At 42.2% G+C, this 23,562-nt stretch overlaps 1 protein-coding gene across 10 annotated transcripts in view; it reads right to left on the bottom strand.

Moving 5' to 3' along the window:
* cher (filamin protein cher) overlaps positions 1–23,562 on the bottom strand; it is a 34,779-nt gene that overhangs the window by 3,985 nt on the left and 7,232 nt on the right. For 2 of the 10 annotated variants that reach the window (XM_017137485.2, XM_017137483.3), the window contains exons 2-14: positions 22,919–23,279; positions 16,371–16,515; positions 15,970–16,305; positions 15,365–15,379; positions 14,384–14,475; positions 13,031–14,323; positions 12,151–12,537; positions 11,475–12,041; positions 10,261–11,065; positions 9,695–10,147; positions 9,497–9,632; positions 6,487–6,567; positions 6,179–6,269 (exon numbers count right to left, since the gene is read on the bottom strand). In XM_017137485.2, the coding sequence (XP_016992974.2) occupies positions 6,179–6,269; positions 6,487–6,567; positions 9,497–9,632; positions 9,695–10,147; positions 10,261–11,065; positions 11,475–12,041; positions 12,151–12,537; positions 13,031–14,323; positions 14,384–14,475; positions 15,365–15,379; positions 15,970–16,305; positions 16,371–16,515; positions 22,919–23,279 (4,762 nt within the window). Of the gene's footprint in view, positions 1–426; positions 599–3,209; positions 3,520–3,732; positions 3,873–6,178; positions 6,270–6,486; positions 6,568–9,496; positions 9,633–9,694; positions 10,148–10,260; positions 11,066–11,474; positions 12,042–12,150; positions 12,538–13,030; positions 14,324–14,383; positions 14,476–15,364; positions 15,380–15,969; positions 16,306–16,370; positions 16,516–22,918; positions 23,280–23,562 lie in introns of those variants that run through there. The other 8 variants (XM_017137486.2, XM_017137484.3, XM_017137489.2 and 5 more) reach the window with 6 other exon arrangements.

Raw genomic sequence — 23,562 nt, 5'->3', positions numbered from 1 at the left:
AAAAGTACAGTACCCCAAAAAACCCAGGCGATCGAAAACTCTATTTGAAGACCATTTAATGGATGTGTTTTGTATACGCTTGAATTATGTCACCAAAGCATTTTTCAAATAATTTGCGTGGGCGAGAGCCACAAGTTTGAAAAAATCATAATTTCATTTTTATGTTCGAATTTGCGTGCCATTTTTTATTCCACAAATCTATTTCTGTTCTCTGCACAGATCTAAAGATCGAAGACCATGTTGTTTCTGTGCCCCAACGAAAAGTAAATTAATTGGAACGAATGTTATTTGCCTCGAATAAATTCCAAAAGTTTTTCAAAGTTTCCGAACAGGATATCATATAACTGAGAAACACTCTTACTAATAAGCCGATAAATTTATTTTTATTAGCTTTCGTATTTTTATTCACTATATTATTCCACGTACTTTTCCTCTGCTAGAGAGACACACCCACAAATATATGTGAAAGGATAGTTCTTGGCTGGTCTGGATGAGTAGTATCCTTGTTTAATAATCCTTAGCTCTTGGGGACCCGGAGTCCAAATCACTTCTCAACTGAACGATTGCTGTGCATCGACTGAGTGGCTAGTAATCTTTTGGCTTTCCAAAGAAATTTCCACCAACGCCTACAATTGCTTTTATACTTTCCCACGCCATCAAGCCAGAAAAATAAAAACAACATCGTTCCTGAATTTCGTTGAGGTCAAATATAGGACACACTTTATATGTTTCCCAGTCACATGTGTATATGCTCCACATAGAACATTATATAGCCACGACCATAGGTTCTCATTCCGCCCTCACCTATCTAGAGTAAGTATATGTCACAAATGCATAAAAATCTATTTATACTCCAATATGCTCCTATGTGCTGGAACGATCAATTTGGAAAGACTTTATTATGCACGTGTCTGAATTTATATTTAATTCTCGGTATTTTTAAATTCGGGAAGAGGTTTTATATACAAACAAAATTCCAATGGTTTTTTTTGCTGTCAAAATATTCTTCTCAGGGGATCATTAGTTAGAAAAGAAAAAGTCTGTTGTTGTTGACAAAAAATAAACCTATTTAAATGAATTAAGATATTTGGTGACGATATAGAGCCCGGTGAATCACCTGGAGGACACTACCCTTATTTTATGTTTTTAATCAAAATTTATTTATCAATCTATAAATTTTCAGTTCATTTAAGACATGTGCTGACACTTCACATGATCAATGTCGTAAATTTTATTTTATTAAAAAAGCATTTAATTTTGCCAAAAAATATGATGTCGAACCGATCATAAATATGTTCAAAGAAGCCACTAAGCTTTCCACTTTCATCGGAATAAAATTCCGCTTAGCTTTGATCCATCAGAATTAATGGGCATTTCTTTTTTGCGGCCACAAGACTAAACAAAACACAAAGACGGTAAACACAGATAAATCAGCAGATCGTGTCGCGTGCCCCACAAAATTTAAAACAAGACACTATACGTGAAAAAAACTGAACACCTCCAACAAACCAAAGACAATGGCTGCCAAAGAAAAATGCTAACGTGTCTTTGAAGAATCTGTCAAGAGAAGAATGGCAAAAATTTATAGCCAACTTATGGGGGGCAAAAATGAAAGGAACCTTTACAGAATGAAGAACAATTAAAGGAAATATGCAAGGCAATGACTTTTCAAATCAAATACATTTTTCGAGTTTATTAATGAACATTTCTAGCATAATTTTACCAGTTGTCTTCAGCTGCTCGCTTAGCCGATTTTAATGACTTGTAAAATTCAAAGGGGAACTCGAAAAATGCTCAAACGGAATTTTGCAAATTAACGATAAAATATTGTGTCGAGTGCGGGCATTTGATGGAAAGAAAGCTTTTCATAAAAAATTCTTGAGAAATTGAATGTATTAAAAAGAGCGGCTGCCAAGACAACTTTATCCACTATGCTTGAATATATATCTCAAAGACCCCTCCCTCCAAAAAAAAATGAAAATATGATTATTTATGTTTGAACATTTGCTGCTGTCCGTCGTCCGCCGCCCCTCCTGACCCCCTTTTGCCCTCGATCACCTGCCAGCGCCGCCCATTGAAGCATGAGATACGACTGCGACTGCGGACGGGAATCGAAATGGGAATGGGGATGGGTATGAGGATGAGGCGGTGGCCACGACATCTTTCGCATCTAATGGACGCTGGCAATACAAATGAAAGATTTAATGACTCTCAGGCCGCCATGGGCAGGCCAACGATGGTTTCGATATATCAGCGAGAGTTTGCCATTTGCGCATAGCGGATAAAGTCTTACACAAGTCAGCAGGTAAGTAAATTCCAAAAGTCCCTAATGAATATATAGTTGCATTTATTGTAACTTCTACTATATATAATTTTTGAAATTCAAGTTTTAATTATTCTAATTGTACGTTAAAAAACCATTTAATTGTAAAACATCGATTAGGAAATAATAGATGAATAATGGTTTACTTAAAAAACATAACATTATCATAAAAAGTTTAGGTATGATACAGGCGAAAACCTGTTAAAAAAAAGTTTGATTTAGCTTTAGAAGGAATTATCAACACCAAACAACTATTTACATTTTTTATTTGGTGGTCAGTTCTTTTAATTAAATGTTTCACTATGTTTTAAAGAATATTTTCAGATATTTGGTTTAGTATTTTTATAGAAATCGAGGTGAATTCTTGACATTTTCTTGGGAAAAAAAGAGTCTCGTTGATCAGTGTAAACTATCATCACGGTGCCCAATACGCAACCATTGAGAAATTGCATGTGGAAGAAGCCAAACGAATTTTACGCTTTGTTGCATTTTCTGATAATAAATCATAGAAAATAATTTGCAGACAAATGCCTACGGGGCCTTGGGGGCCCCAGAGGAGGACGAGATCCATCCGGGGGACTTTTGGGTAATAATTCAAAATTCTTTCGCCCAGTCCGTCCAAAGTGCTTTCTGTGTGTGGGCCCGGATGGCGCTTGACCGCGCTTTGAATTGAATTGAAAATGTAAATGTGAATGCGAATTTGAATATGAATTTGGTGTCAGTTTTGTCATTAACACAAATGAAAAATTCTTGGGGATTTAGTCAGGATTATTCGGTGGCTGCATGTGACATTATGGACGTCATTTCGATTTTTGGCAAAGCGTCAAGAATCAAGCAGCGAAAGGCACTCAACTCCTTTGGCCCTCCAGAATTTGGCGAAATTTACCTTGATGTGTTACAATTGAAAACGATGATTTGAAATTCAATGGCATAAAATCTGAACCATTTAGTCCTTGGTTCTCCGGTATGATGGTCTCATTGAAGTAAACGTTCGTCCGCTCCGGATGATCGCGTTCGGATACGGTCACCTTATAGTATTGCGGCCGGAAGAAGTACGAGTGATCGGCCCAGGTGGCTAGCGGCGTGGGCGGTTTCTCCGTCAACCAACTGAAGTGCATTTTCCCGTAATTCGATTTTGGTTCAAACAAGTGGATTAAATCGGCAAGCGCACGCGATTGGTTTTGCAAAAAAAGACACTTAAAATTTATAACAATTTAATTTAACAACGAAACAAAAACTTCTTGTTCGACTATTGGCCAAGCAAACAGCAAGGATATGCTATGAAAATTTCAATCAAAATAGATTTTGGCACAAAATACGCAACATATCCTTGCTGGCCTAGAACCATAAGAAAGACTGAGACTAAGATATTCGAATCGGAATGGAAAATTATTGATTTGGACACTCACACTTGGGCAATCGACTAGGAAGGTTATATAATGGTATTTACAATTAAATTGCGAACGATCTTAAGGGCTCTTTGAGCGAATGTCCTGTACTGGCTAGAGAGTCCTGGCAATCGATTGCTGTGCACTTGAATTAATTTTTATTTGATTAATGTATGTCTCATTTGACTGCGATCGCTTTGTGTTTTGTATGTGTTTTTTTAATTGCCAGCGACGGTTTGTAGGTCCACGCGTCTCCACGTCCCGATTTCAAGTGAACATCGACAGTTCCAAATCGAAATTAAGGCCAAAATATGAAAGCACATCGGTTCCTACCACCAAGATGCGTCTGCTGCCGTGGCCCAAAAGCAGCGCAGCAGCAGCGCAGCATCCCACACACATACCAATAATGTCGGGGATTTTCGAAAATATGGCCGACTGCTATAAGGCAGGAGAAGAGATCGGACCAATGAACGACATATGAAAGATAAAAAGATAGAAAATTGGAAATATTTGCTATGCGCCCGAACCTATGTGTGCTGTATATATATTTTATATACAAGTATTAGCATAAATTTCTTCTCGATCTTGGTGTTGGTTTAACAGTTGCCATTCCGAACGATTCGAACTCGAAAGGTGCAAAAAAACAGGGGGACTTCGGGTCAAAAGCATTGGTAGGTATACCCAGCACATATAGGCCGTATGGAGGATCGTTGGGGAAATCAAATTTATTACTTATTGCAGCTCAGACGACATAGAATTTATTAATATTTTACCATTAAACCGGCGGGAAGCGTTTAAAAATAAATCGAACAAACATATAGACAATTCTATATTTTATTTTATTGGCGTGAAAGCAGCGATTCGGCCATAAAACCCATAGAATACAAATATAGTCTGGTTGGTATGCCGAAAATGTGTTAATCATTTCGTTTCTATATCCGTATTATGTCGTATTAATCGTTAAAGTGGAAAACATTCCATTCGATGAGCCGCACGCTTTTATCCAATACTTATGTAATGGCCTTTGGCAATGGGAAATCGATTTGAAATCGAAATCGCAAATGGCCAGCTAGCTGGGACACAACTGAACCAATTGGCCAAAATCAATCAAATTTCTGTTGATCTTTCGGATGATGAGTACTTGGCAGCGATTATTGACTAATCAAAATTTACATACCACTGCGAATGAGTGATTTATTATTAGGTTGGGCAACAGAATATACGAAAGCTTTACAATTATCCAGACCATAGAAACTGTTGATTCGCCCAGGTTTTCAACCTGGTTAATTATATAAATTTTGCCCCTTTCATTTGACGGGCAATGAAAAATCAATGCAACAAATGCGCAACAAATCTATGTCATTTGGCCAAAACGAATCATTTACAATAAACCATCTTCAAAGCAAATGGAGCGCGACATAGAAAACTAAAACCCACAACGAGGCGTGGTCCAGATACACTACGATTGGTGGGAGAAACCACCAAATGAAAAGTGGCGCGGCTTGTGATCTTAATGATGACCAGGATCCTGCACAGCCCCATCCCTCCCTCATCATCAGCCATTCTAGCCTATTCTAGCCAAGCGGCGAAAATGCTTGAAAATTGCATGGAAGCGTGAAAAATCGACCAAATATTTGCACGGAGAGGAAAGTGCAAAGTGCTGTTCATTGATTTGCATGCAGAGGGTGGAAACCTCATTAATCATGTTGAAAATGTTCATTAAATTGCGGTGCAGCGATTTGCAACTCGTAAATCGCTCGTCAGGCCAAAAATGGCCAAATAAATTTAGGTAATTACCAGACTTCCACCGAATGAAATACCCAATTACTTTCCCACGAGTCACAAGTGGTGGCCGGTGGCCCCAGTCAATGAACGTGTCGGAATGGAAAACAAAAGAAAATCCCCCATGAAAAGTGAGATGAAAAATTGCCAAGAAATGCAGCCAAAATACTAGAGACCTCCCAGAATACAGAACACAGGCATTGTCTAATTAAGTTGTCGCCTGTCAGCGTTTAGCCTGATAAGCCGTCACTCGCCCGTCTATTTTTCCCCTTCCCAAAACTTGGGTGCGTTGCCACTTGTCCATGGTCCATGGTGTCCCATCCAAATGCGCCGCATCGCAAACACATATAGTTGAGTATTTATATTTCTGTATACATTTCAGAGATTTACGACACTCGAATATTTTCGTCTGACAATAGCACACCTATGATATTTATATTTTTCTTCATTCGCGCTAGATTCTTGCCAATATGAGATACATGTTGCCCGCTTAAATGGCGCATAAATACTTTCTAGATTAAATAAACTATTCTACATTGTGATTTAATTAAATGCATGGCTATGCAGGCCACGTTATGTTCGCAAATGATTATTTTTGTGCTCTGAGGCTTGATTTTATCACTTAAATATTATTATTATTATTATTTTTAAGATTTATTTATTTGTGAATTTGGGCTGTACATACCTGTAACGTTGCCGCCTGTTGTGGGTAGTGGTAGTTTCTCAAATGCTACACCGCGATACGTGATCTCCGATTTGCCGTTGACGAGCTCGCTCTGGAAATGTTTAGTTTCATGCTTTTATATATATTATAAAATAATTTACATTCTATTATAAGCTTTCAAACTATTTAAATGAACAAAAAATTATCATTTGTATCCTCAAAAGTAAATTAAATATTTCCTAAGGATGTGGAAAATTTTTTAAAACCGTTTTACAAAAAAGCAACGGATACTTTATATTTTATATTTTGACTTATTTTCCAGCTCTTACCTGCGTTGTTTGCTGCACCACTTTGGTCGTGTGCTCCTCGATATATTCACTATGCGTATATTGTTCGATACTTTCGACAGCCTGAGGTCAATGAAAATAAAATTGAAAATTAAGAACGCCGAAACTTGTTTCGATAGAAAATTCGGAAAAATATAACAAACACACACTCAAACCAGCGACCAATAGATCATTAGCATGGCAGTCTGGAGAATGAGAACAATGCCCGAAATGGGTTACACTTCGGGTCCATTTACTTTGCACTTGTGAGTATTGAAGAACTACCGCGTCTATAGAGAGAGATCTGCTTATTATTAAAACTGGACACACTGAGTGATATGGGGAAACTTGAAAGTGTGAAACTATGGAAGCCAATACAATACACGAATGAAATTATTAGAGAGGAAGTGAAATTGATTGACGCGGGCACGATTGTGCAAAAGAATTTTCACAATTGCAGCTGTTACATAAGCAAATAATTATATTTTTATATACGTTGTATATATCGAAATCATTTCGTATCCGTGGCCAAATCGAAAAAGTCAAAGATACAAATCGCTATAAAATATTTGAGCTATTAATAAGAAGTACGCCAATGCACGGCCAATCAATAGACCAGCAAGGAAAATCGAATTGCCAGTGGGCGACAGTTGTGGCTCCTCCTCTACATCTGCATCAGTGTATCAGCGAGTACGGATCTCAATCCGAGTCCATATACTATATATTCGGCCCATTGACGGGAAATCCATCTCAAGCATCAAATCGGGGGAGTGTAAATTGGGAAAATGGGAATGTTGCGCACCGAGTTTTCCACTTCCAGTTACCGCTGCGACACGATCACGACAACGACCAGTACAGGACAATCTATGACTAAGACTAGACTAGATCGGCTAGCTAGCTGCTGCCACTAGTAGTGTCGGGCCTCCGGTCTTCTTCTAGCCACACTTTATGGCGCTTCCACTGGCGTTGGCAGCAGAAATCAGCACAACACACTTTGCGCCATTTTCATTATACATAATTTCATTTTCCTATTTTAATTACTTGCGAATTTCGTGCGCTGGCTGGCTATACAAATTCATTTTCATATGCAGGCGCAGTCGTCGGTACAGACGGCGTATACTTAATTTTGTTGCAACCTGCCGAAAGCATCAACGGCCGACCAGAGCAACTATCACAAAAACAGCGAATAGAACATGCTGATTCAGCGTGGGATGTCATCGCCGCCCTCCTCCCCGGAATTATTTAGATGCCTCTATAGACTGCAGTGGCGTAGATGGAAAAGTCTTTGGGGTGATTTCGTCGCAGCAGTCTAAATTTAAGTGCTACGAAGCACCCTGTACCAACAAAGATGTCCTAATGAATAGAAGAAATATTGAAAATAGCTTGGCAATATCTAAACACTTGGTTTGTCTGCTCTGGAAACCTAAAAAGACTATCATTTTAAAGTCTTTTTTGATAATTTGTTTTTGTTCTTATAAATGTAATAAATTTACTAAATCTTTTGGAATAAAAAAATGTTTCACACTCATTTTTAAATTTTTTCAAATGCTTCTGCAAACATAACAAGAAATACAATTTTCAAAATTTGACAATAGGAATTATTTTCTCAAAAATATAAACTAAGCTATTACTAATATTTAATTTCTTTTGGTTAGAAAAACGTGTGTATTTTCCTTAATCAACCGCAAATGTGTGTGTTAAAAACACATAATTATTTAATAGCAAATGTGTCTAGAAAGATTCTAAATAAACATTAATGCTTTTTTTATGTGCGGCACATCACGTAGACAAGTTGACAGTCCCAAAATAATGAAGTTGCTCTTGTCGGAAATAGACGCAAACAAAGTTTCCCTTTACAAATTGAATAATGCGGATAAAATTAATTTTGCAGCCAGCTAATTGTGCAAATCTGTTAAACATAAATTTTGTGCGAAAACAACAGACAACTCAATTAATCTTGAGTTCACGAATCGAGCAAGAGTATTTCATTTTGGGCAATATGCCCGAAATCCCTGAGGCGCATTGTTCTTGTGGCTGTCAGGTCCCATGATTGTGGCCCAGTATTTATGACACTTCATTTTTTAGGCTGTCAGCGCAGATGGCACGTGAATGGTTTCGTCATTCTACTTACAGGACAGGACAAACCCCCTGAAACGGCTGAAATAGAATTTTTAGGCAAGTGCAAAGTAAATGCTCTACGTGGGTTAGGAATATTGTTGTTAAATTAGCAATTATTCGGTGATTAATTAACATTTTTTGGTAAATTTGTGCTCAAGCGTCAAGTGAGTGCGACCAGTTGTAGTACTTTTGGTTGCCGTTTTGGTTTTCGTTGTGTTAGGTGCGTTCGGATCAGTCTTCAATCAAATACAGAAACACACACAAACAACTTACATAGACTAGGGCTAGCTGGCTTACAAACAAATAAGCATTAAGAATAATTGTTCATTAAATGCATAATGTAAAACAAAGCGCAATTGGCAGTGTAGCATAGCAGAAATAATTTTGAGAACGAAACAATTTTCATGCAATTAATTTTAAAATTTTCGTAAGAGATTTTCGATTTTGTTTGGTGAGCAAACCAAAAGTTGATTCTTTTGTATTTGTTTGAGTTTTTTTTTTATTTTTGTTGTCATGTTTTACAATGTTGCACTTAAATCGTATTCTTCTAGCTGAGCACTCTTAATTCATATGTAAAAATTGTTTGCGTGTTTTTCTTTTCGGGGAAGCCCAATGAAAAATGTACACAAAAATTTAAGAGCAATTTGAGGGGACGCACGGAACAGAAACACAAAACAATGACAATGGTCTTGACTAGAATATAATGTAGATGGGGCTGAGCTCTAAACGGCTGCAACCTGGCTTAAATGACTAGAGAAACGTTTAGATATAGGTAAACTTTAAAATAATTGCTAATTTCCAACAATTCCCATTTGAGACTAGACTAGATTTGGCTGTGTCTGTTTTTTGGTTTGGTTAAGTCGAGAGTTTCGAAAGAAAATGTAGTTCAGGCTACCTTGATGGAGAAGCTGCCGTTCGGGATGTCCTTGCCACCGAACTTCACGTTGATGTCATAGTCCCCGGGATCGTTGAGCGCATACAGAATGTCGAAGAATCCATCCTTTTCGATCACATCAATGTCCACAATTTCGCTAGGAGAGTCCAGGGTTATATGTTAGTTATATAAAACACTCAAACCTCCTGCAATCCTCACCTGCCCGCCTTGTTGGTGATCTTGCAAGTCACCGCTCCATCTCCCGCCTCACGGGCATCCACCTTCAGGTGCGACTGACTGCCCGATGACTGGATCTTGGGCGCCTGCTCCACCAGCTTGCACTTCTTGGCCTCGCCGGTGGGGAATGCTTCGAGTTTGAACGGCGATCCCTCGATTTCCTTGTCGCCGTACTTGATGCTGCACTGGTAGGTGCCGCACTCATCGGGCACAAAGGACACCACATACGTGCCGGTGGAGACTTCCTCCAGGCGCGGCTGCATAGCCTTGCCCTTGGGGTTCTTAATGGCCACATTGATGTCTGCCTGGCCGGCCTGCTTCGTATCGATTTCAAACTCGGCTGGCAGGGAAGCAGGTGTTTTCTTCTTCTCATTGACACCCTTCACCTTCACCTTGGTGGGCTCCGACTTGGGGAAAACGGTCATCACAAATGGACTGGAAGGAAAGGAGGGGATTTATAAGTCGAGATGGTAGTTAAAAGCTTATATAATTTAGAAAATTTTTTTCTCCCGTTAAAAATTACATATCTAAATCCCGATTGATCTTACCTGCATGGCACCTCCACCTCGGAGAACTTCACCTGGCAGGTGAGCACGGATCCGGCCTTGGGCGGCACATAGTGCACCGCGTAAATGCAATTGCCCTTGTCCTCCACGCGCAGGTTGTCCACGGGAATTCCCTCGGAGTTGGTCAGCTTAACGGCGATGCGGCCAGGACCAGCCTCGCCCACATCCACGTTGAAGAAGGTCGGCACACTCTCGCGCACCTGTCCGTGTTCGATGCCGGGTCCGTACACCTTAACCTTGCTGGGATCCACCGTCTCCTCGACGAGCACGCGGAACGGAGAGCCGGGTATGTGCTTGTCGGCAAATCGAATGGTAATGTCATATTCTCCCGGATCGGTGGCCAAATAGTCGACATCGCAGCTACCGTCGCGATTGTCCGTGCAGGTCATCTTCGCCTCCGAAGGACCCTCAATGGCCAGCGAGAGGCCACCATTGCCCGCACCCTTGGTCTCCACCGTGAACTTGTTCTTCTGATTGGTCAGACCCTTCTCCAGACCAGGTCCGTAGGCCTTGCAGCGTGCCGGATCGCAGCCACTCTTCACGTTGACCACAAACGGAGATCCCGGCACGGGTATGTTGTCGTACATCAGCTCGATGGTATGACGGCCAGCCTCGAAGGGTGTGTACATGATGCGGAAGATGTCGTCGGTTGGGCCCTGCACAATCTTGCTGGGCAGCACATGACCCATGGGATCGAAGATGGCGCACGACAGCTTGCCGGAGTCAATGTTGCTGCCCACCTTGCTCATGTCCACCATGAAGTCCGTGGCCGCATTCATGATTACACCTAAGGGGGAATCGAAAATTAGTAGGAGCTAATGTTTAGAGGAATTTTAAAACATCAAGGCACAACATCAACAAGATTACGATGCAATTAAAAGTGATGGGATGGGTATATTTATTACCCTAGGTACAAGGTTTTAAGAGGTAGATTCTTAAATATCTAGGAGCGTCAGAATTATTCGCACCTAGATACTCCCTATCACTGGCGATTAGTAGTTTATGGTTTAGTTCAAATCAAACAAACAGAAGGGACAGCACAAGAACAAGAAGGCATGGCGAGGCGATTGCGGGAAGCAACCTTGGTCAGGTGGTGAGTAGAGCGCAGAGGATTAGAGCTGTACGGCAGCAGGAACACTCGGAAGAACTGGCAATTGGCAACTGGCAACTGGCAACTGGAACTCCTCATAGCCTACCATGCGGCTGGATGCCGATGCCACTGACGCGGGTATTCTTGAGATTCGGCACCGGAACAATGAGTGGCTGGAAGGGAGAGCCGGTGATGTGGCGTTCGTTGAACGTTATGTTGACGGTATAATCGCCCGCTTCGGTAGGCAAATAGGCCACGTTACAGGTGCCATCTCCATTATCCCGGCAATTGATGGCCGCCTCGCAGGGACCCTCGACCGTCACTCCCAATCCGCCCTGCCCGGCGCCACGTGTATCGATCATAAACTCTGCCGGCTGACCCACAATACCACGCTCCAATCCGGGCCCAAAAGCCTGTACCTTATTCGAATCGCTGCCAGTGAGGCACTGCAGCCGGAAGGGACGCGGAGTAATGGGGGTGCCGCCAAAGCAGATGCTTAACAGATACTCGCCCAGCTGGGTGGGCGTGAAGTTGACCAGGAAACCCTCCGCCGTGGGTATGATGTGAGCCTTCACGCGATTGCCCGACGGACTGGTGATGGTCACTGCCAAATCCGCCTTGGGCAGGCCGTGTGTGATGATCCGGAACTGCTGCAAACTGTTTAGGGGCGCGGCTTTTGTTTGGGGTGAATGAAATTATGACTTGGACTTAGACCATGACGCACTCAAGATGGACACTTTTATATAAAGTATAAAGTTGCTGCCTAACCTACGGATACTTACTGGGTTCGAGTCCGTCCACCTTGATCTTCGATACATCCACCGTCTGCTCCACGACGACCTTTTGTCCCAGCGGAACACGCTGGCCGCCATAAGTCATGGTGGTGGTGTAAGCGCCCTTGGATGGGGGAATCACTTCCACCGAGTAGGTGTTGTCCTCGTTGTCGATGATGCGGCAGGGCACTTCAATCTTGGTCTCCTCGTGGACGACCTTTACCTTCAGCTCGGCGTCGCCAGCCTCGCGGGCATCCACATTGAAGTGGGTGGCCACATTGGGGCGAACTCCGGGCTGCAACCAGGGTCCAAAGGCCTGCACCTTAGCTGCATCCACAGGAACTCCGACGTAAACGCGATGCGGTGAGTTGGGCGTGGAAACTCCGCCATAGTTAACTGGAATTATTATTTTAATTTAACTATTAGAACCCTGCATGAATGGATTCAATGAATTATTTTGAATTTTTTGTTTTATATGAATGAATTAATTAGAATTTTGAGTTTAATAGAATTGAATGAATGAATAGCATGAATTCCGAAATAATTCAAACGACCATTTCTTTTGAAGAAGAAAGGGCCATCATTTTGTGATTTAATCTGCATGAATTTTATTTTCTAAGCAGTTAACATTGACTTGTTAAAAATTTTCCACTTTTTGTTCTTAAAAGCACAACAAAAATCTGGCAAATTGAAAAAATTCATAAAAATTATTCTTTCATTCATTCATTCAATTCGAAATTAATTAGAAAAACATTCAATTTATTTCACATAGAATTGAATTAAACAAATCAGAAATTTCATGGCATACTATGATAAAACAAAAATTGAATGATTCACGCAGGGCTCTAGTAACTATTCAAGGACATATTTAACGTTCTCGAAGACCTACCTTCAACGGTGTGCGGTACTCCCGAGGTGGGCGTGTAGGTGACCTTCTTGGTGCCATCCGGGTTGTTCTTCAGCTCCACGGGCAGCTTTGTGCCGTACACATCCTGAACGACAACGTCCAGCGGGGCATTACCCGCCTTGCTGGGATCCACAGTAAAGCTGGTCGGCTGGTTGATCGTCACGCCGTTCTTCTCCAGTCCCGGTCCACTGGCCTTGACCAGCTCGGGATGGAAATCGGTGCGCGGCAGGATCTGGGCGATGAATGGCGACTTGGGGATGTCCTCGTTGTCGCACAGAATGTGCACGGCGTACTCGCCCACAGCGGTTGGATGATACTTGACCAGAGCGGAGCCATCGCCATTGTCGTGACACTCGATCTCGGCCTGCGAGGGACCGGCCACGGTGAACCCGAGGGCACCAGTCTCGCCATTGGTCTCCACAACAAAGGCGGCCGGGTAGCCAATAACTCCACTGCTCAATCCAGGCCCATAGGCCACAATCGAGGACTCCTTCTTGGGTCCCACCTTCACTTCGAACGGGGATTTGGGCACTTCCTGCCCGGCAAAGGTCACCATGATGACGTAGCGACCCTCCTTGGTGGGATAGTAGTGGCACTCGTACGTGTTGCCATCCACCTTCGACTGCATGACGTTCTGGTTCATGCCACCCGGACCAATGACGCGCACCTCTGGCTCACCCTCGCCGGCTCCCTCGGTGTGAATCTTAAAGTCGGCATCATCGCCGACACGAACGCCAGTGGCCTGGAGTCCACGACCGGAGGCGCGCACCTTGCGGGCATCCGAGAGCGGAGCCACCTTCACGGGGAACGGACTGTTCGGGATGGGAGTGCCGGCAAAGAAGACGTTCACCGAATGCAGACCCTGCAGAGCGGTCACATACTCGCAGCGCCACGTATCGTTCTCCAACTGACGCACCTTGGCCGCCACCGATGTCTTGTGGTTGGCCGGATCGATGATGATCACCTCGGGCACTCCGCGGCCCGCATCCTTGGCGAGAATGTCGAAGAAGGTGGGCTTCTTGATGGTCACTCCGCTGGGCTGGATGCCGGGACCCGTTACCTTAACCTTGGAGGCGTCGCCGGCATGTCCCTCCACCTTCACGGGGAACGGCGACTTGGGGATGTCGCGACCGGAGAACTTAACGGCCACCTTGTGCGAACCCTCGGCTTTGGGTACATACGAAACGGTGTACGTGAGGTTCTTGTCATTGTTGAATCGCACATCGGCCTTCTCGATCTCGCCGTTGGGTCCCTGGATGTCCACATCCACAGAACCTAGAAATAAAAGATTGTTAATCTAGTTTACTTTTCTTAACTGAAGCTCTGATAACTTACCCTTGCCCGCGGAGAATGTTTCGACGGTAAAGTTGGCTGGGGCTCCGACCACAGGACCAATGGGTTCAATGCCAGGACCATATGCACGCACTCTGTGGATGAAGAAATAAAGATGGGTTAGCATATATTGTTAATTAGCATGAAGAGCTCTACATAGCCAATTATGATACATTGGAAAAACATTTAAGTCGCAGACAGCCCAGCGCATTTAGCTTTGATTATAAAGGTTTTGCAGATAGATTAAAATATTTACAAAAGATATGGAGATTTAAAATATTTTTGAAAATATTCTTTTGGGTGGCGCCACATTTTTGCGATTGCGGTATACTAAAGAACTAATCTCGAATATTATTTTTTGAAGCATACTTTTTGGATATTCTAAATAAAAAGATTTGGCGCCCAATATACAAAGCTAGTTATCTAATATATTTTATTCTATAAACATAAATTCAAAATACAAAAAATTATAATTGATTTGTAACAATTTTAAAAACAGTATTTAGTTACAACAAGAAAATAATCACTAAGAATATAGAAAAACAATAATTAATTGAAAATTCAATGTGATGAAGAACAAAAAACCCCCAAGAGCTCCCCAATCTTGTAATCAAAAATCTTGGTAGCTTAACAAAGCAGCAAATTAAATCAGCGTCGGCCAAGATGAATGCGTTTAGTGAGCGCTAATTGTTGAGAGCAATAAAAGCCGCCAGCGAGCACAAGAGAAATACAAACAGGAAAGCAGCGGCGTTGAAGTATCCATTAGATACGGATTGCTCTGGGCTAGCAGCGCGAAAAGCGGAGAGCAGCAGAACAAAAGTAACCGAAACTGGTGGAGCATTCAAATCACAAATACCATAAGAAGTCAATAAATTATAAACCGAAAATCAAGTCAATAACAACGTTGGCCAAAATAAAGTGGCGGCCAAAACAGATCAGAACAGAACGCAAAAGAACGAGAGGAGGCATGCCGAAGAAACTTACCGCGGCGGAGGAATGCTGAGTTTTGCATTTTGAGGCGTTTAATAAATATATATGGGTTGGTAGTATATATATATACATAATATGTATACGGAGCGGATAGGGAAAACAAGAACAATATCCAATACATTAAAAACGTTGCTCAAATATACACGGAGGAAAAAAGATATAAAAAGAAAGAGAGAGAGAGAAGAAAGATAGATAAAGTCTAGATTAGAACCAGAGGAATGCATTAGCCAAAAGAACAGACGGAAGAACCATAAGATATAACTTGAATTTGAAATAGAGTTGAGTAGAAAGAACAACGCTGGATTTATAGATCATACAAAGAAGTCGAAACTTTTCTAACTCGAACTTGAACCTGGCACATTACTACCAGAACAACTTTCAAATCGTTTCTTTCAAAACTTAAGTAAGGCTTAAAATCTTTTCTTAATAGATTCTTAAAGATTCATAACTTTGGGTGAAGCTTTTAGATCTAATGAAAATAGATATTTAATGTGTTGCCCAAAATACCTTCTTTTATTTAAAATGTAGCACTTCAGATATTTTTAAGAACCGAATAATTCGAGTTAGAAAAGTTAAACTTAAAAAGAACTTGCACTCACCTGTTGGGGTTCGTCTTGGGCCTCAGGGGAGCACCGGTCTTGAGCTTGGAGTTGGGATACTGCGACAGATAGGTCATCATGGACTGCTCGTCCACATTGGGGTTGACCAGTTCCTCGGGCTTGATCAGCTGGCGGACGTTGAGCCAGTCATCGGCCAGGCCCATGGCCTCGGAAGCGTTCTGCACGGCATCCTTGGGATCCCAGAGCTCCCAGTCGGGACAGAGACCCGGGGCACAGGCATCGACGAGGGCGCCCACCGCCTTGCCCGTGGTCCAGTCGTTGGTGAAGTTGTTGATGGGCAAGTCGGGAATCTTGGCGTGTATCCAGTTGAGCAAGCTGCCAGCAAAAGAGTGATTTAGTACTGAACAAGCCAAAAGCCAACAGGGGTAGGCGTCACTTACCGCTGCTTGGGCGTGTGTCCCGATCCGTTCAGCTGCTTGTCGTCCTCGCCATCCCACATGGGCATCGATATCGAGTAGTGCAGAATCAGTGTCCATATCAGACCCAGTATCAGTTTCAGCTTGCAGTCCACAATGTCCGAGGAGTCTAAAGAGGAGGAGAAGAACATAGAGATTGGATTACCTACTTTGTTGGCAGCCCGGGGGGAAAGAAAAACCAGAACTCGCACCGTTACCAATCGTATGTATGTACTTAATGTATCTATTAATTGTCCCGACAACTTGTGGCAGCCACTGCAATCGGCTGCAGCCCCATCAAAGTGTTGCCAGTGACAGATGGGGCTGCAAACCTGTTGCCATTCGACAAGCTGCCAATTATGGCCAGAGATGTCCGCTAACTGTTACAGCCACTTTGCCTCCTGGTCAAGTTCAGGGCTTTTTATACACGCAATCAACAGGTCTTGCCGGTTTGCTTTATCTTCACACCGCCGAGTCGACCTTAAACTTGGCCAACAAAGCCTGCGCTTTGAGCGGATCGCCTTTTGTCATGCTAAAACCATTCAGAGATAGTCACCGGGGTTTATTGAACCTGTGATAATGGGATCTTCGCTTAATAGCGTAACACCGCAAGGTGAAAGGCGTGGGGATCGTTCTGATTACCTATCGCCGATTAGTCAACACCCGGGTTCCAGGCCCCTTGGAAAATGCATTTGGCACGCACTGAACCATGACGCGAATGGAATTCCGCCTCCATCATCATGGGGGAAAGTTGCCACGGGGAAAACTCAGTGGCCAGCGGAATGGTAACCGAATATGCCAAGTGACGACAGGCTGACGTACGTACTGGATGTTCTACATTTCTTTCTTTGGTTTTTCTACCCGCGAGGGCTATGTAGTACTTAGAACCTGGGATCGTTTTGTGCTTTTTGGCCTGCTCAACGAGCCGTTAAACGATTGCTGATAGAGCCAGCTCTCTTACCAACACCCGCAACAGCAATAACCACTTTTTGCGAAATAAAAAAATTTGCAATTTGGCTTTGTTTACTTGAGTAGCCGGCCACTTGCGGCCAGTGGACAGGGAAACCGGCTGGATGGGTTGGCGAAATGGCCAAATGACTTTGCTTTGCTTTGTTGGTCGCTTGGCCTCTCCTAAAAGCCATCAAATTGCCGGCCATCTCTGCGTTTGGCCGTTTAAAATACTTTTACGGTCGAGTGATGCCTTGACAAATGAATTAGCTGCCAATCTGTAAACCCAGCCCGTTGACATATTTATGAAAAATACATCCAAGACACTGAGCAAGAGCAACAACTCCATTCGCGAGTCGAAAGAAAGCCGCAATTAAAACGGCATAGAAAAACTAAATAGCCAGAAATGATTTGGCTAATTAGGCAGCAGTCGGAATGCCAATCGGCGAGCCTCGGTAACTGTCTTGGCCAAAACTCCACACCAACTGGATGTCTTTGTGGAGCTTGCAGCTCAAACTGGTTGCTTGTCAACTCCAAGAGTCCAAAGTTTGTTTTTGGCACGGCTGCGCGAACAAGAAAATATGCTGTAAATTATATAGAAATATGCTAATGTCTGGAGAGGAGCACGAGATGCCATAACTGTGATAGGAATATGTAATGCATATTAACCAGGCGAACTCCGGACGAGGGAACTTCAGTTCCATACATATGCATAAGTGTGAAGATCGCGGAGAACGAGAAAAGAAATTTCACCGAAGAATGAGCTCCTCCGAAGTGGGAAATCTAATCCGTCTTTGAAGTACAAAAGAACTCTTGGAATTTCCGATGGGCGCATGATCAAGCTAATGTGATTAAGGCTTACATAAAACAAGCATTCTTCGATTCCAGGAAAGGAAACTAATTTCCCGCTATATAAATAAGATTGTAGCCTAACACTAATTGTAAGGCCAATAGGTTTACAATTCAATTATTTTATGAATTTAGTTTTTATAAAAATCATCATTCCTAAATCATTCTCATCAAGAAGTTAAAAGCTGCATAAGCTTCATATAATATGTCGTGACAAATTTAGTTCTTATTTTTAAGAACCTTTGTACATCTATTGTGTCTAATACAATAAGTTCAATGACACATATTTCTCAAGTATAATCTTATCTAGCGACAGAATTTGTCATAAAACATTATATAGACGAACTTATTATTCTTTGTTTTGGAATTTCCTAGAACAATTACGAACGTTAGGGTTGTATTTAAAATTATGTGTCACGCTTTAGAAGCTTGTCAAAGTTTTCATTCTTCAAAACAAAAGTTAACCTCAGAAAACAAAACTCTAGCTAATTAGCCTCTACACAACGAAGATAACCTTAGAACATGGCTACGATAAGTGTATCTGTTAACAGGTACATACATTGTGTCGCTGTAGAACTCCCTTATCTCTTAACGAGCTTAACACTTGATTTTTAAGATGCGGAAAAAAGCATTTCACTGTTAAAAGTAACGATTGGAAACCTCTGATATCTCTGGGTTACAATCTATCATAATTTCGCTGTCATTGTCCACAGCAATCGGATATGTCCACCCAAAAGCGAGAGACAGAATCTCGAAGTAGACCTGTTACAGAAGCCTCCAATCGTTTGGCCATGTCAAATGATGACTTGACATGATTTATCTGCAACGATTCTCGCCTCGAAGAGGCCAGAGTTATTATGATGTTAAGTGCAACGGCAGAAAAGTATTTAACATTCAGATAACAAGAATGCTGAGGCTGCGGCTGCAACTCGGCTCGGATTCCGAGGCCACAATCCCGGTCGCTGCTGTGTTGCACTCACGGGCAATTCACGGGTAACCGGCTTGGGTCACCAGACACGTTCTTCGAGCGGCACGCGCATACCACAGCACCGAGTTGGAGTCGGAAAAACAGCCACGACGATACAATGGAAAACGTCTGGAAAAAGATTTTCCAAACGGAAAAACCTGTTTCCATTCGGTCTGGAGCCAATCATCCAGACGCCTAACTGTTGCGCGGCTAATTAAATTAGAGCCAGGGCAGGGCTAAGCCGCAAAAAATCGTTGACATTGCTTGGAAAAAGTCGGAGCCTGACTTTTTAAGCCGCTCAGCGCTCCATTTTGGGCGCATTTCTGATGTGGGTTGTCCCACATTCGGGTGGTGTCACAAGCGCTGAAAGTTTTCTGTTATTTTTCACTTGTTTGGGGTTAATTGAGCCGGGTCTCCACAGATCTCTCTATAACGGCCAACTTTTGCTAATTTAAATAATTGACATATGTACTGCTTGGCCAGGGAATCTCGACATTCCATCGAGTAGGTAACGATGCTCATAACAACTTAATCTTATCACAATTGCCTTTGGAGAGTGACGATGTGTAGTCGTCCATCATTTCTTTTTTTAGCCAGTGGATCAGAGGGTTAGCCTCAGCTCAACGGTGACGTGTCTGAATCGATGGCGTCATGTTGATCCATTGCAAATGATTTATAAAAACACCGGTGAGTACGTGCCAGGTGATCAATGCAGGTATTGATGTTCGGTCGTGTCATTTTTCGACCGATTCAGCAGAAATTCAACGGAAATTTAGCTGATAGTGTGGGCTCTGCATATTTTCTTACAACCCGGTGATTCACTAACCTAAGCTTATGAAATTAGGAAACGGAAGCTGTTTACACGCACCAAAACAACTTTCCTGACTAATTTATCAAGAATGTTATACAATCTATTTTTTGCGAATGTCCTACAAAAATACATGTTAAATGTTTTTTAGATAGGCTTAGCAATTAAATTGCGAAACAAAAGATTGTAAGCCCGAACGAAAACAATTTTCATGAGCAATTTATCAAGAATTTTTTTTTGGGGAACGTTCTAACAAAATGTTGATTAACGGGTAATACATAAATTGTTATGCATTTCAATTAGATTCTTGCCTCCGTGGTGATCATGGGTAAAATCACAAAAATATGAACAAATTATTAACAAGCACACAAGAGAAATGAAATTGGGTCAAATGGATGATCAAGAGGCTTCCATTAAGTGAAATATGCATTTATGTGCTTGACTCATTGCCTGGAAAAATCTTTGACGCCCTCCATAGATGATTTTTAATGATGTTCGGGCGATGAGATGGCGTCATCAATAAGAATCAATTGGCTGTGACAAATTGAGCCTGACTTTATGGGAACCATTAGGTTTGCTGCTGCTGCTTCTAGCAACTTTTGGGTTTTCGGCTCCCAAACTCCATGCAAAAGGCGAAGTATGTGCGATACCCCAAAAACCAGATGATGTCATGGAGAGTCAACTGAGCGACTTTATCTCTACTCTATCCGGCACGTATTAGGTTTGTTCTTCCCTCTGCTTTGTACTTTTAATTTTGTTATTCTTATTTGCTTATTTCGCTGTTTTTGTTTTGCATTTTATTGCGACCGCCCGAGAGGCTTTATTATTGTTTTTGTGGACTTTTTAGCGCAAACATTTGTAGATACGAACAGCGGCGCTCCATGGAAATCTACAATCCCACTCGGAGCCGGGGCTCTGGACTCAAAGACAAGCTCTTGAGCCAGCAGCTGCGTGGTTTTTGGCACACAACCCGACACACACATAACTCCACGAAATTTCGCGCTAATTCAATTGACAGCACAAAAGAGGAAAAAACGACTTGGAAGGAAATAACCGAACAGAAATGATCTGTGCGATACAGTGGGAACCCAAACTGCTGGCCTGCTAATGTTCCCAAATACTGAGAACCAAAATTTCACTCGGAAGCTTTCACTGTACCAATTTAATTCGATTGAAACCACAAAATTTCGACAACAGGAAGAGGTGCGGTGCGGCTCGTTAAATTAATTAGCAACGTTTTCTTATAATTTTTCTATTTGTGCAACGATAATAGCCAAAATTGGATGCGTTATCTGTTTTTGGTATGTTTGCCAAAATAAACGAGCAATTAATGTTTGCATTCCTGTGAATAATGTCATTTAAGCTAAAATTTAGGTAATGACTAAGCTGATGATAAAGATTCGACCTGAATAAGCAGATGATGAGTAATCTCTCCTTGCGAATACTTTTCGGCAAATGCGAATTTAAATCGCGAAATTTGAGTTGCCAGCGTCGAAAATTTCGGGGTAGATATGAAAACGTCTTATCGCTAACCCAAGTCCACCAGAATGGATGATATTTTTTATCGCACGAAAACGAAAGTGCTGATAGCTATAAAAATACCTCCGAAACGATTGTACCGCCAAAAACAAAAAGTGAACAGCAATTCCCGTTAAAATAACTTAAAATTGCATTTACTTAGCTTTCAGCGAACGAACGCGTTTGTTTGGCTTTCATTTTTGTATCTACATTTTAAAGTCAGCTCCCCTTTGGGTTGATAAAAAAAGGTGTATGTAAACATATCTGTAAACATTATTTACCTAGCTGACAATTATTGACAAACTGCCTTTCTGGAACATTTAGATACTGAAGTTGTTTATCTGTTTTATACGGGGTAGTAAGTACCTACTGAATGATTAATTTCATTTCAAGCGTTTGGAGATTGACGGTCTTATCAATAACGTCACGGGGTCAGACGAAAGGCGTACAGGGTAACTGATTACATTGTATATGAAATGCAATACCCGGCATAATCATCCTCCGACTGAATGCCTCAATGACCGACTGATGGCTGAGTTAGGACCGTGATTCTGAGTCATAAATCCCCATATCACATGCCTCATCTGTATAGTTTTCAATCAAACAAATTAGCATGATGCAGTTAGTTGGCCATTAATATCAGGTTCTGTTACGCTCGTGATTCGGCAATGGAAATGGTCTTTGAAAGCGATAGTGCTCTAATGAAATTAGCCTTCCAAATTGTCCACGCTTCGCTGGTGCTCTCTTGTCTAAAGGTGTATATGACTTCATAGCAGAAAGTATCGTGAACTGATAAGATATCTCTAATATATATATTGAATTGGGTACTTTAAGATCAAATAGCTTTCGATATTATATTTTATAAATAAAGAAATTTTTGTTTCAATGCTTTCACTAGCCGAATATACCCCTTTTTAGGGGTATTCAAATCGGTTGTTTGCGCACTGTGCAGGTACTGTAAATTGCTGAACACAATCTTGAATTATGCATATAAATACAAATGAAAGTAAAACTCGCATTGAAGCTGGCGCTTTGAATAAACGCGGCAATGACATCATTTTGTTTTGTAGTCTCGAAGCGAGTCGTTAGAGGCAGAAATTTAAAATATATAATACAGCTTGGATCCACATGGGATCGTGCGGATTGCAGCGGGCAGGGGATCTGGTGTTAACCCGAGACTCTTGCGGCGTTGGCGGCGCATCTTCAGTTGACTTATCTCCCCATTGAAAGAGCAAATTATGCAATTTTCAATGGAAACATTTTCGATGGCCAACGATGCGAGCGCTTCTAATTAATTCATAAAGTTGATTCACGACCACAATTGTGCGGTTGCTAAAACTATTAGAGATACGTGAGACCCAACCCAAATTCTGTGCTTTAAGTTAATCCGAGAATTCTGGGAATTTCTTTGATATATCATATATGTATAAATGTGCTACTTACCAATGTTAACGATTTTGATACCTTCATCCTGGAGGAATTTCAGGGCCACCGAGACGTTTTCCAGTTTCTGGCTGCGGAATGTTGGGCGTTTGTTGTATTTGGGCATTCGCTTCTGGGACAGCACCTCGATGAGGGCGATCAGTCGGAGACCGTCGGACAGGTCAGTCTCCAGGTTGTTGATCGACCGATCGATCGTCTTCAGGTGCTCGTTGGCCCAGCGGGTGAAGGTGTTCTGTTGGATCTTCTTCCACTGGGCATCCTCGGCGAGATCGCGTTCGGCCTCCATGTCCTCGTCGAAGTTCTCCTCGTACTGTTCCGCCTGCTGCTGGCCGTCCTGTCTGGATTGGTAGTAGTCGTTCGTCTGTGGGTTAGCGATTACGCAGAGATCGAGTTAGCCGGGTTTACTAGGGTTGGATGGGTGTGCCGGTAAATGGGTGTCTAAATGGCTGCGTGTGGGATGTGGTTACTTCGAAAATCACTTAGCAACTATGCAAAAGCGATCTCCAATAAAAACCGTCAACTCCACTCCTGGAGCAAATTGATTCGAATGGATCCGATTGGATCACACAAGGTGTGGCGTAGGCCAAGACTTGTTCCAGTTTCGTTTGGGCCCGCCAAACAGAACTTCAGTATCGTATCTGTGG

The sequence above is a fragment of the Drosophila takahashii genome, chromosome 3R (assembly GCF_030179915.1).
Source record: "Drosophila takahashii strain IR98-3 E-12201 chromosome 3R, DtakHiC1v2, whole genome shotgun sequence".
In the NCBI taxonomy this organism is placed as follows: domain Eukaryota; kingdom Metazoa; phylum Arthropoda; class Insecta; order Diptera; family Drosophilidae; genus Drosophila; species Drosophila takahashii.
The sequence above is the reverse complement of the archived record's forward strand: the minus strand, read 5'-3'. Positions and strand labels throughout refer to the sequence as shown.